Consider the following 13,381-nt stretch of genomic DNA (forward strand, 5'->3'; position numbering starts at 1 on the left):
TGAAATACCCACCAATCTCAAATATTTACCCAAATAAACACCTCCAGCACTGAACGTTAATATTATGGGGCCATAATTACATACCGCCAGGGGTTTCCTGATTCCAAGGTAGACTATCCCAGGTGGAGCAGATTTGAGAACCTCTACAGCCTGGGCCAGAGAGCATGTGTCTAGATAGGTGTCATTGACGAAAACCAGCTGGTCACCCGGGAAAAGCCCACCGTGATTGTCAGCTACCCCTCCAGGAACCACAGAGCGGATGACGATCACAGAGCGTGCAACATCCAGAGGGTCCTGCAGAGGGCAATGCAGACCATAGCAAACAGAAAAAACATGAGCAGAGTGGAGCAATAGTGACCGTGATTTAACCTATACGTCACAGTCACATCAAAAAGCAGATCATAACGACTGCCTTTTGAAGTTTCATTTATTTGTTTAAAACTTAACACAAACATTTCAAACTGAACCAAAGTAAGCAGAGAATAGAAGATTGCAAACAAGCAGCCTTCATTCCTGTGGTCATTCAAGTTAGAAAGTACCTTTTGAACTAATTTGAAATGACTTCATAACAGAAATGACTCTGGGATCCACGCATTAAAATCTACTTGCAAAAGAGCATGACAAACTTGCTGGAAGGCCAAATGAGGCCAACTTCCCACTCCAACAACCCAAGTGCCACAGTATCAATCACATCTCTGGGGAGCTCTGCCATAAAACTGCAATTCAACCGATTTGATGTCTCCAACAATATATTTCATGACCCATATGGGCGGCTTTTATGTGGCGTATGACAATATAAAAGTGATTAACAAGTAGTTATTTGAGAGTAAAAACTGAAGCGGGCGCGCAGTCATTAGTAATCTCATCTATCTGCCCATGAACATTTACGACCAACCATGTCAAAAGACCGGCCGAACACCCAATCTTTGCAATTTTGCAGATTTTAACATGAATCTGTTCTGCAGTTGACCCCATCTTCGGACAGGACCACAAAAGACAGGTTCAGATCACAAAGACCCCTCAGACCACGGAGATAACATATTACTGACAAGGATTTTTAACAATGAACTTCAGTGGAGCCCCCGAGCGAAACTGCGGACAGTGGACCAGGAATCTTCACCCAGCCCAAACATAAAAAGTGGGTCAGCAAGCCCAGCAATTACTGCCTCCTGATTACCCAGTGAGCCACTGCTGTACGGTAAGCAGACGAGAAGAGAAAAGCAATTTCAGAGCTGGAGGAACTGAGGCCTGCTAGAAGGGAAAGAATGAGGGGGGAAAAAAAGACAGGAAAAAGTTGGAGAGAGGATTTGAAGTTCCACTCCAGCTGGCGCTTTAGGAGGACACAGGCTGCATTGTCCGGCTGCCGGGTTCCAGCCAAGCATGCTTTGCTTTCCAAGCCCTGCTCTCATCCCACATGGCCAGTGATGTCAGTAGAGCAGCTTTTATATGGGAAAAAAAAAAGCCAAGAGGAACTAGCTAGCACAGGGGGCTCCTAATACGACAATACGTCACCTTGCTACGGAATAAAGACGGTGATCAGTATGAATGTTTGCATGAGAGATGGAAAGAAAGAGCTAGGTTGCTCCATTTCTTATTTGCATTTCCATCCGAGTGTTCATATGATTTAGATGGTGTACAGTACATGGCTTATTGGGAGAGTAGCTGTCTTCCATGCTACAGGTGTGAGGAACATCGCAGGATCCAAAGAAAACAAAAATCCCAGAAGTTCCTGGCTGGTGTTGCACATTACAACATTTCCACACAACCATCGGCAGCTAAAAAAAGCCAGTCAGAATTGGATTAAATGAGTTCATGGCAACGGTAACAGTTCCATCATGATGTTTTCCTGTGGTCTACATAACCTTAATAATGGTCGAAACTCTCCGCTAGCTAACAGATGGGCATTAGCATTGGCTGCCCAGAATGGATCTCCCATATTTCTTGCTGGCTTAGGTTTACTACCGTCTCCTCCAAGCGTTCCCTTTGCTGGCCCTGCTTGTCAAACGGATTGAAATTCTTCAGTGTGGTGTCAGGCGGACAGTAAATCTGCTGTTTTGCAGGAATCAACGGCAGGCCAAGTCATCTGTTTCGCTCCGACTCACCTTCAATCTTGCTGAACAGAATACCAGGAACACCAGGACGTCGGTTTCTTGCTTTTTCTCTTTTTTTGGTTGTTCTGACCATAGTTGCCTTGAGAGGAGAAAGGATGCCACTTCCACGGACAAGCAAATTGCACAATCACATCAATTCCTCGAAACTATCCCACAAGAATAGTCTGCTTAAGTATGTTTGCCTCGCTTCATGTTACTTTTGTTAAAAAATTTAAATAACTTTGGTTAGGTATAAGGCCATTTTAAATGACTCACATCAATGTTTTCCAATGCAAATAATTCTACAAAGTGACGAGTTAAGCTACAGCATTACCTCAGGTTGCATGGCAAACAAAGGTCAAACACTGTAACACGAAGCTCCAAGTTCAGACAATTTCAACTTTTTGCTGTTCCAATTCAAAATATACCATGACATTCAAAGGAAAAAGAAATGCATGGCAAAATGTTATCCACTTTATTTGTTTTGACATTTGTTCACTTACCGTTTTCTCGCTACTAGCTATGACGTTAATATTGCGCGGTGCATTGAAGTCTTGATGCTAGTCATGTAAAGAGTCACACGAGGAGGAGGAACAATGCATCAGCCGTTGTTTATTATAAAACTTACAGCTGTTTGACTTAGGAACAGGTGGCATAGACGGTGCAGAAATGACAATGGCAGTAAATCCAAACAAATCTCCCTTGGATCTGCTACAAATCGGATCCTAATATTGGAAGACACCGTTGAGAAACAACATGATGTTACATACATTTTTCATGGCTGAAAATCATAATGCATATTCTTCTTCAACATATTAACATTTAGGATGGTGTCTGCAGTCGATTTGGTAGCTTATTTTCCTGCAAGGGTAATAAAACAGCCCTTGGTCAGTTTCTGCAGCTTCGGGCCACAGAATAAATAAACAACGATAAATAAATAATAACACACCGGGATGATTTATGACTCTCCTTTAAAACATTCACTGGATGAGACTAAATGCTGTATTGATGTGCAGGTTAGGCTCTTTGAACCATCGAAAATGATTCAAAAATGCATTCTCTCAGATCTCTTCTCCTTGGACATTATTATTGGAGCCAAGCATTCACAACCTACGTAACAAATAAACTTGTTTTGCAGAGAGAGAGTTTACAGCCCACTTGCAAAATGGCATCTGCAGGCGCAAGACCCTTCTGAGAACATGTTGCAGCTCAAATTCTGCATGTTCTTCATGCTATTATTTTACACTTCAAGTTTATTATTTTTGTGAACAGAGACATTTTCCTTTTTGAAGCTGTTGTAGGGCCGACATGCTGCCCAAACAGAGGGTTATGTTAAGCTACATTTAGCTTAACATAACATTTAGCTTCACATAAGCTACATCTATCCTGATCCCTTTGCAGAAAAGCTGCTCAATAATACTTCAGTTCAGCCTGGCAGCACCATGACTTCATAGACAAATTCAATTGTTAGTCAGAACTTTTAGTAATGACTTTTAAATGGCCATGTTGTAATCCCGCTTAAAACAAAACCGTCACAGCTCAATTCTTCAGATCAGTTGACTTTCAAGACTCTTCAGATCAAGATGACCTTCATTAATCTCCATTACCAGGATGGCTAGGACGACCAGTGGGGTCCTTCTCATGTTGCCACGCAGTGCTTCTTACTTCGAGATCCCAGAGCAAAAAACCGAGCCATGACTCCAAATGGTTTTGTCGTCGCCACTTCACGTCACTCACGCAGTCAGGGGTGTCATTTAGGGAAGAAAAACTCCCTGGTTTCCAGCTGTCAGTGTGACCGTGGGCTCCCATCAATCTAGCTGCGGTTACAAGGTCTCCTTGCTTTGGGGGTAATATTAGCGGTTGAGATGAGAAGAGTAGAAAGAGGGCGGTAGAAAGAGGGGGAGACTGAAGGTTCTCGAAGGCTCCAAGCATGTCTGCAGGTCTCGACGCGGCCTTATCAACTTAGGCCTCTTACTGGAGAGAACGGCAAAATCAATTTCCCCCTTTGCAGACTGGAGAGACCCTGGCTCGTCTGCCGCGGGAAACAGAAAAGAACTCAAGACGAAAGGTTGAGAGATTCCTTCTCCATTAGAAGACCGTAGAAGACCATACCCATCATTGCATTGTGGGAGTTGCGCTTTAGTATTTCTGGCAATTCCTTACAGCTCATACATTTATGGACATTTTAACACTTCTTTCACAACTCTGCAAGTGCCTACACCCCCTCCTCCTCTGAATCAATTCCCACCCATCATGCATGAGGCCCTCGGGTTGAAAAGCGTTCGTTTCGGTGCAGATAAGCAAACATACGGGGCTAGGTGGAGGGGGCTCAGCTGGTGCAGAGCACGAAGACGGTGAGTTCGACCGAGGGGGAGCTGCACAGGTCAATATGGCTTCCAATAAACCCCAGGATGCACCAGCAACTCCTCCAGAAGATCTGCAAAGTAAGCTTTAGTACTTCAGACTCTTCATGACAATGATCTATGATTCAAGTTGCAGGACTGTGAATTTCTTCTCTTCTCGCCTTGGTGGGGATGAGATCATCTCAAATTCAGATCATCGATGTGGTATCGATGCAATTCGTTTGTACTTGTTCATGCTGCAAAAACAAACAAAAAACCCCAGCGTAGCCTCATACAATCTCGTAATAGCAATAAAAAAGAAAACAAAGGACTTTGAGTCAGCAAAACATATTTTTTTCTAGCTCAGAGCCTATGGACACTGTCCCTAGTTCCCTCCTCCCTCCTCCATTTTCATTCCTTCATTTACCAGAGAGATGAAGAGAAAGGAAGAATTTAAGGGATCACTGCTCAGGTTATCGCTATTAAGCGGCAATGTAATTCGGTCCATGTCGCCACGGCCCCCATCATTCATGGCAGCCTCTGACGAGGAAAGAAGCATACCTTACCATTAAAACATGATCCCCCCGTTCACTTTCGCCATGATGCGGCAGCCATTTATTATAGTCCTGATGAAGTTGCAAAAGAATGGGCATGCTTTTCTCCTGCCAATACCATTTCCCTGCATGAAATCAATTGGAACCCATGGCTGGATAATATAAAACACGAGGCGTCCCACAGGAGCGGTGGAGAGCAGGTCTGCGGGAGAGGTTCTGCATTCTAAGTGGCCTCATTACATGATCACTTCTGATTCAGGATCAACGTGCAGTTATGTACTAACCCTGATTAGAGGGCTAATGAAGGAAGGAGGAAAGCAGCTTTACGTACTAAGTGAGCAGAGCAAAGGGTTTGACGGTTGGCACGAGGCCAGATAAACAGCGGCCGTAGTCAGAAAGGTTTCACTGTTTTCTTTTGTTCAGTGTCCAAAGACTTGTGACATCAATGCAAGTTTCCTGTGATCACACTTTAGTAAAGTCAAGGGGGATTCATTGAGTCCGGTCTCCTTTTTCCTCCTGCTTAAAGGAAAGCTGATTTTGTCCAAAATATGGATCAATGGTACTGTTTTTGAACAAAATGTAACATTTTATGGTCTGATATTTGTTATATATTACAGTTTTCGCAAGGCAGCAGTATTCATTAAACATTATGGTCAGGGTGTTTTCTAAACTGCAGACGTATAAAACTTCCGCCATTAATTTACTCTAAACTACTTAACATAAGGTTTCCAAGCAATCAAGAGGTTTCTAAGATATTTTCAGCCTTAATATGTAATCCATTTTTGTTGTTGTGTTTTGCAAATTTGACTAGAGTTAGTTTAAAAATCTCCCTTTTACTTAATTCTTCATGATCCGTTACATTCTATCAATATGTTCAACATTTAAAATGTAACGGATCATAAAGACATTACCATGATATTTGTAAATTGAGTTGTGATTGAACCGCTTTCTTATATCTGTTTGCATACTGAATTGTGATTAGTCTTGTATTTACTGCATTTATGTATTAATTTAGGAGTAAAAAGAAATGAGGTAATTCCCCACCTGATAGTCTAGTATGCTGAAGCCAAGACCTCGCTCTCCTTTCTCTAGTTCTAGCACCAGCACATTCGGAGACCATAGAGCCATTTCCCCTTCATCCTCCTCCTCCTCCTCTTCTTCTTTTTCTTCATCATCCTTCTCCTCATCCATCTGCTCTCTCTCAGGGCCGCTTGACTCTGTAGGCTCTCCTTCATCTTCAACCTCTTGCTCCATTGCAAATGCCTGACGGTCCTGAAAAGAAAAACACAAATCATATTGAGCTAGTAGGGGTTCTCAATTGGTGGGTCGTGACCCAAAAATGGGTTGCAGGTCTGTTCTGATGAGATCAATTAAACAATCAAATGCTCAAATCAAACAAACTATAAAAAAACAAGTTGATCATGTTACAATTTTTCTTCATTTTGTAAATGAGCTTACAGAGATAAAAATTATAAATATCATTAATTATATAATATAATTTATTACATTTTTAACCTAGTTTGATGTAAAAAAATATATATTTTTACTTTTGTATGATAAACAATTTTGGTGCCACATGATATCCAATGTAAAATATAGATCCTGAAGCAAAAAAAAAAAATAGAGAACTACTGAGCTAAAATAGAGTAGTAATGTTTTATTAGAGGATATGGACAAACCTGTAAGTCTTCCCTTATGCTGTTGCGTAGACTTGTATCTTTGGCCAACATGGAGAGGTTATTCTCAATCTGTAAAATTAATACAAAATTAGCAAGCATTTATTATTTTGCAGTTCTTTTTAAAGTATTGGTCAATTCCGAGTAACTTCCCAAAGTCAATTTTTACTAATATTTGGCAGTTGTTGAGTGTTAATTTTGGACCCTGTGCATGAATGTTTCTATTACCTGCTCCTGTAGGCTGGCTGAGGGGCTGGATGAGTGCCACTCTTCAGATTCAGGTTGGTATTCGCTGCCCTCTTCAGCGAGACGTCTGCAGCAAACCAAAGTAAATGGAGGAGGAACCTCTCTGAGGAACGCAACAGCCTCTCGCCTAGACTTCCCATACAACTGCACGCCATTCACCTGCAAATACAATACACATTTTATTGGGAGAAAATTCACTTACAAACATAAAGAATATGTAACACTGCACAGTTTCCCAGATCAGTCAGTAGGGGTACTAAAAATATGGTCATTTATAATAGTTAATACAAAAATAGTCTCTGTGACATCCACTGGTCATCTTTGATTGGCATTTCATGGAGTGGGCAAGCCTGGAGCTGCTATGGCTAGTGGGGGCGGCACTGTGCCATCTGCCCAAACCAGGGGGAAGCCATAGGCTCCACACATGCTTTCCCTTACACACACACACACACACCAACACCACTGCTGCACCATTGGGCTTGCAAGCATCTAGCAAGACCGAGAAAAGTATATTAGGATACTGGTTCCACTGAAATTTGGGATTTTCATAAAAGGTTCCTCAACAAATGCATTAGCCCCAGGATGGATCCTTGAGGTACGCCACATCTTATAAGCCACTTCCCCTGCAGCCCTGCAAATCTCCCCTACTTTAACCATCCATCCGGCCTTCGGCCGCCAGACCAGGTGGGAGGGGGAAGTTTAGAGGGAAGGGGGCAGGAAGCAAGGCCAGTGGGGAGGTTAGGGCAGGGGACAGTCATGCAGATGGCCTCGGTCAGACTCAGGAGCCCTCCTGCCAGAACATCTATGAGCCAGCAGCAGCAAGCCTTCCTGGAGGCTTGGTGCTGGCAGGATGCAAAGGTCAGTGTTATTAAGGCAACTGAGAAGAGGCTCACCAAAGCAAGCCAAAAGCAAAACTGCAGGCTGGCCAAACACTGGGAGCCCACCTAACCATAATGCCAAACAGAGAGGGTGCAGGGAAGACCCACGTCGCCAGTGTAGATGCTGGGTAATGCGCTTTAATATTACTTTACCTCCAGAAGTTCATCCTCAGGTCGAAGTAGCCCATGTTTTGCCACAGGGCCCTCAGGAGCCACTGTAGAAATGTAGTGGTGTCCATCAAAAGAATCTAGTTCCACGCCCAAGCGCATTGTGTGTATTGGGAGAAGCTGTAGAAACATAATTTCACAATTACGCAAACGTTGCGGGTCACTACAGAGTGTGGTGTAGATTAAATATATATCTTGATATTTCAATGGAGGGACAGAAAACTCTCAGATTTCATAAAAAATATCTTCATTTGTGTTCCGAAGATGAACGAAGGTCTTACGGGTTTGGAACAACATGAGGGTGAGTAATTAATGACAGAATTTTCATTTTTGGGTGAACGAACCCTTTAGAAGGAATCATCATTACAACCAAACAGCCATGGTTGTATAGCTGAATTTACCTACGTATATTTTTACTAAAACATAAAATATTAAAAGCAAGGTGAGGACTTCAACAGACCTTTTTGTGTGATCATGCATACAAATTGTTCAGGGTTATCTCTTTGTGTGATCATGCATACAAATTGTTCAGGGTTATGAACAGATCCATTGAAACAAATTGATTAATGGAAATGAATTGAACTTAACTTGTGAGGAGCTAAAAAAAAGAAATCTAATATTGTAATGCTCTCATGCTTGCAAGTCATGAGACAAAGAAGGATTGCGTGCGACTAACTTGCTTCCATCTCCACTATATATTATGAATATTTGATAGATCGCCCAGCCCTACTATAGTGCTGAATGAACAAATGAATGAATCATAAATTGTGACTGCTGTTTCCACGTTACCTTGGAGTACTTCTGTAGCTCAATATCATCTTCTATGACAGGGTCAAGCTGTACAACCTGTAAAAAATAAAACAGAATACATATAAAACAGTATAACAAATAAATGTATATATCTATATGTATATAAACACATTTAAAAATAAATAAATAAAACCTCAAAAAACTAAAACTCAAAACAAAAAAACTAAATCCTAAAAAAAAAAAAACTCCATAGTGGTAACCTGTTGCGGTCAACACACTCCCTTTATGGTAAATAAACCCAAACAACAGTATGTCAGCACATGAACTCAAATCCAGAGTCAACTGAGGCAATCTACGGCCAGATTTAGCTGGTCGATCGAACATCTCTTATCACAGCATGCGTAAGTGCCGGCGGTTCTTGCTGATGTGCAGTTTGCTTCATGTTTAATTGAGAGCCGCACTTAGCATCTGTTAACATTACTTCCCTTTCGCTTTTGCTTACCATAACATCGTAATGCGGACCAAGCGCCTGCTCCCATTTAGCACGAAGCTCCATCTCCGTCAGCGGGGCCGGCTCTTGCACTACAACACACACAATAATGAGAGCAGCGTTTAAAGTCAATTACCGCCATTTGGGTGCCCACTGTCCGTGACAGAGTGAGTGGAAACGTATGACATTAATGTCAGGTGCCGCATACTAGCATGGGATTGATGTCAGGTTGACGGATGAATATAATCAGAGGGCTGAGAGTGCGCCGAGGGCAAGAGTTGAGAGAAGAGTCAGCAGTGATACTGCAGAAAACGACAACGGGACGCCAGGGAACAATATCGGCTGAAAGCCCAAAGGGCAATGGAGGCAAGTAAATGGGTGGAACAGCTATTATGAGCACTTGTGACCCTTAACTATGATATGGGGTGAGTGTAGTGTGGGATTTCAGAGAAAATGTGCTCTCGGTAAGAAAACAAAGATGTTCTTCTGTAGTCTAAGCTGTAAATTTACCAGGTACTACTTGCCATGAATCAGGTACAATTTGGTGTCCCACTTTATAAAAAAAATAAAATAATAATAATAATAATAATAGACACAAATCCCATGTTTTTTTTTGTGAGACCTATTAAATATGTTGATAAAACTTAGCTAAGATGAAAAGAAGCTCGTTTCAAAAGCATCAATTATCAGTATACCACCTTAAAATTTAGATTTTGGCCTGTTGTTAATCTTTTTAGTTGTATGCTACAGATTAAAAGCATACATCATAATGACTGATATTCAATATCATAACTGATATTCATTTCATCAAAGTAAAAACTAATGCTTTAAAATGATTACATTTTAATTACCAAAAACAATATTTAGCTGTAATTTAAACAATAAAAAAATTAAAATTAAAATTATATATATATATATATATATATATATATATATATATATATATATAATCGTTCAAATGTTTTGGGTCGGTAAGGTTTATTAATGTTTTTGAAAGTCTCTTGTGCTCACCAAGGCCGCACTTATTAGATCAAAAACAATAATAATGTGAAATATATTGTAGCCACTGTTTTCTATTTGAATATATTTTTTAAAATGAAATTTATTCTGTGATGGCAACTTTTTTAGCATCATTAATCCAGTCTTCAGTGTCACATGATCCTTCAGAAATCATTATAATATGTTGATTTGGTGCTCAAGAAACATTTCTTGTTATCATTAATGCTGAAAATAGTTTTTGCTGCTTTTTAGAATTCTTTAAAGAATGGGAATAAAAAAATAAACAGCGTTTATTTGAATTACAAGTGTTTCGTAAATATAAAAAAATATTTTCTGTCACTTTTGATCAATTTGATGCACCCTTGCTGAATAAAAATATATATTTCTTGTTTAAAAAAAATTGTACCGACCCCAAACTTTATATTTTATTAAAAACAAAAAATGGAAAGCCTCATATAAAATGTATGAAAAATAAGCTCCTTTTACTGACCACTTGTACAAAAAGCAACAAAACAAAAAAATGCTTGTTACATTAAAAAGTAAAGTCAGTGAGTGAGTGAGTGAGAGCAATGGATGCAGACCTGATTAAATTAGCATTTCTAACGCCTCACTTGCAACACCATTCATCACAAATGTTTGAGTACATTAATACAGCAATGCATCGCTTCTACACGTGGGACGTCAAACCCCAGCCAACATCTGCAGCCCAGGTGCGGCACAATGGAAAATATGGAGAACAGGGGAAATGTTGATCACGCCAATGGCTTGTTATGTTTATGTATCAGGAAAAACTCTGCTGACACTGAGAAAGAATGTCCACCGCCTATCCAAACGTCACTCAACATTCAATAGAGGGCATCACATGGGAAAAGTTACTACAGACCCACAAAAGTTGAGTAAATTAGGTTTTACATAGTACTTCCTATGGTTTTTAACTGCTGTGGGCATTTCTGGAGCAACTGTGGACTATAATTATACCAACATGGACCGATTGTCAACCATCTCTCTGATTGAGAGTTCTTCTGTGTCAACGTTCGATTGATTTTAATGGGTCGAAAATACTGGTGTGACAGAACTTGGAAAAAGTGCAGAAAACCCGGCAGCAACTAGTCCGTGTTGTCCACTTTTTTTTTTTAATAGTAGGGCTGAAACACATCTGTTTCCAGAGATTTTCAACTTTACAGGACACAAAAGAAACACATTTAATGGCACTTCCAGGGTAGTTATCTTTAAAATGAAATTTAGCGAAACCTCTCAGTTCACTCTTATCAAATGACACATCAATGTACCAAAACAGTCAAGCACTATCCATAAAGAAAATATTTAAACATCTACACGCTCACATGGCAGTACAATTTCTAAGACCACAGGGGAAAAAAAGTTGGAGGTGAAAGCATGATTAAAGCGGTGTGTGTTTTGACTAGAGGGCGGCTATCATTTTACACGTGCTATGATTCCAGCTTTGGGAAATGAGTCCCTGACAACCAATCATTGTTATCCCGGGCATGCATTGGCCCAGTGCAACAGAACGCTTTATTTAGGAGTTTGGCAGGTACCGGGTCTTGTCCGGATTAATTAGGGCAGAATGTAACTAGAGCTCCGGGCTGCTTCGGCCTCAGCCAAGGCCTGCTCTTCCGCTTCCAGTACGCCTATCGCCATATTTATATCTGCCGACTAGCAAGGCTGAAACAATGCCTGCTAAGCTCGGTGTATAAGCTGGCCTGAATCTGACCCCCATCCAGAGGGGAGCGCAGCCGGACCGGATTCCTCAGTCTAAAGCCCAAAGCATACTACGTTTTTTTAGAATACAGTGTACGTGATGTAAAATCCTAATGGTGGGAACTCATATATAGAGTTATAGTCAGAACATAACTTTTTTGGTCTGGTTCTCAAGGGAGCACCTGGAGATGCTGCTGGGTACTCACACTTTACGCGGCACACTTATCCTACAAGCTGTCGTCATCAATTTCCTCCTGACTGCTCTCCTTACAATCTTTTTTTCTCTCGAATATGGTAGATGATGATGATGATTTGAATTTTTATTTATTTTTTACATTAATGACAAAGACAACAGTAGGAATATTAGGCTGCTGTCACTTTAAGACTGAATGCACGGGACAATCATATACTGACACACATCCGGTTTCTTTCCCAACTGTTCACTTTTCACATAACCGAGAGAATACTTGTCGAGACGGGTATTTTGACATTATTGTGTATGTGTTCGTTCAAGTGCAAGTAAAGAGGAATCAATTCGGTGTTCGTGCACTGTCTGAAAGTGCCTCTCTCTCGCTCTCTAACACAGATAACAGCTCGAGAGTCCCGATTTTCACCTTCTGCGTTTAAAATCGTTTGAATGTGTAAATTGGTGAGACAAAACACATCCAAATGATAAACTTTCACTCTATGATAGTTAAACTTAACAGTTAATCCGCAAATCACGCGTGCTGAACCGTGGGGCCTGGTCCGTACGGATCACGGATCAACTGCGATCCGTTGCGCACCTAATAATTAATGAACACACTTGTTATCATGATTGCTATCTTACCAGAGATGGAGAAAAATCCTACTCCAGTAAGTAAACGTGTCCGTGTCCCTGTTTCTGATGAGCATTGTTTATTTTTACCAGGCATACGCACCGTTTATGTGCAGCCCTGGTTATTGTTATCTTAGTGACTGTTCTTGGTGTGAACAGGCCTTTAATTAGTGCATGAGCACCCAACATTTCAGTGTAAACCACTAAGCCAATCAAAACAAAGTTAAGGATGTCTTTACGAGAGCGGAACAACTGCTGTCAGGCTGGGTTTATATCATTTGCCATCTGCGATACCGCCCAGTATTGTTGAGCACCTGTATGTGTGTGAACGGACTCACTCTTCTCCTGCAGCTGTTGTTTGATCCCACTCAGAGCAGGGTCCATCGACTCCACCACAGAGCCCCTCTGATCCGAACGCGCCTTGATCTCAGACGATCTCTTCAGAGACACACGCGACGACTCTCTCTGGACTGTGTACGCACAGACATGCAAGTATATAAACATGTACATTTAATTCTGAATCATATTTGTAACCAGACTATAACAGCAATTTATAAAAATTCAAATGCATATAAAAAATATCAAATTGTAAAGTCAATCCAAGACTACTGAAGATCATAAAAACGGTCAGATTTGACACAGCTAAAGCAAT

General features: G+C 40.9%; 1 protein-coding gene across 9 annotated transcripts in view; it reads right to left on the minus strand.

Annotated features, from left to right (window-relative positions):
* patj (PATJ crumbs cell polarity complex component) overlaps positions 1-13,381 on the minus strand; it is a 119,342-nt gene that overhangs the window by 86,214 nt on the left and 19,747 nt on the right. For all 9 annotated transcript variants that reach the window (XM_082138661.1, XM_082138662.1, XM_082138658.1 and 6 more), the window contains exons 13-20: positions 13,068-13,199; positions 9,207-9,286; positions 8,744-8,800; positions 7,940-8,074; positions 6,891-7,067; positions 6,666-6,734; positions 6,031-6,258; positions 85-294 (exon numbers count right to left, since the gene is read on the minus strand). In XM_082138661.1, the coding sequence (XP_081994787.1) occupies positions 85-294; positions 6,031-6,258; positions 6,666-6,734; positions 6,891-7,067; positions 7,940-8,074; positions 8,744-8,800; positions 9,207-9,286; positions 13,068-13,199 (1,088 nt within the window). The remainder of the gene's footprint in view (positions 1-84; positions 295-6,030; positions 6,259-6,665; positions 6,735-6,890; positions 7,068-7,939; positions 8,075-8,743; positions 8,801-9,206; positions 9,287-13,067; positions 13,200-13,381) is intronic.

The sequence above is a fragment of the Leuciscus leuciscus genome (assembly GCF_965113295.1).
Source record: "Leuciscus leuciscus genome assembly, chromosome: 15".
Taxonomy (NCBI): domain Eukaryota; kingdom Metazoa; phylum Chordata; class Actinopteri; order Cypriniformes; family Leuciscidae; genus Leuciscus; species Leuciscus leuciscus.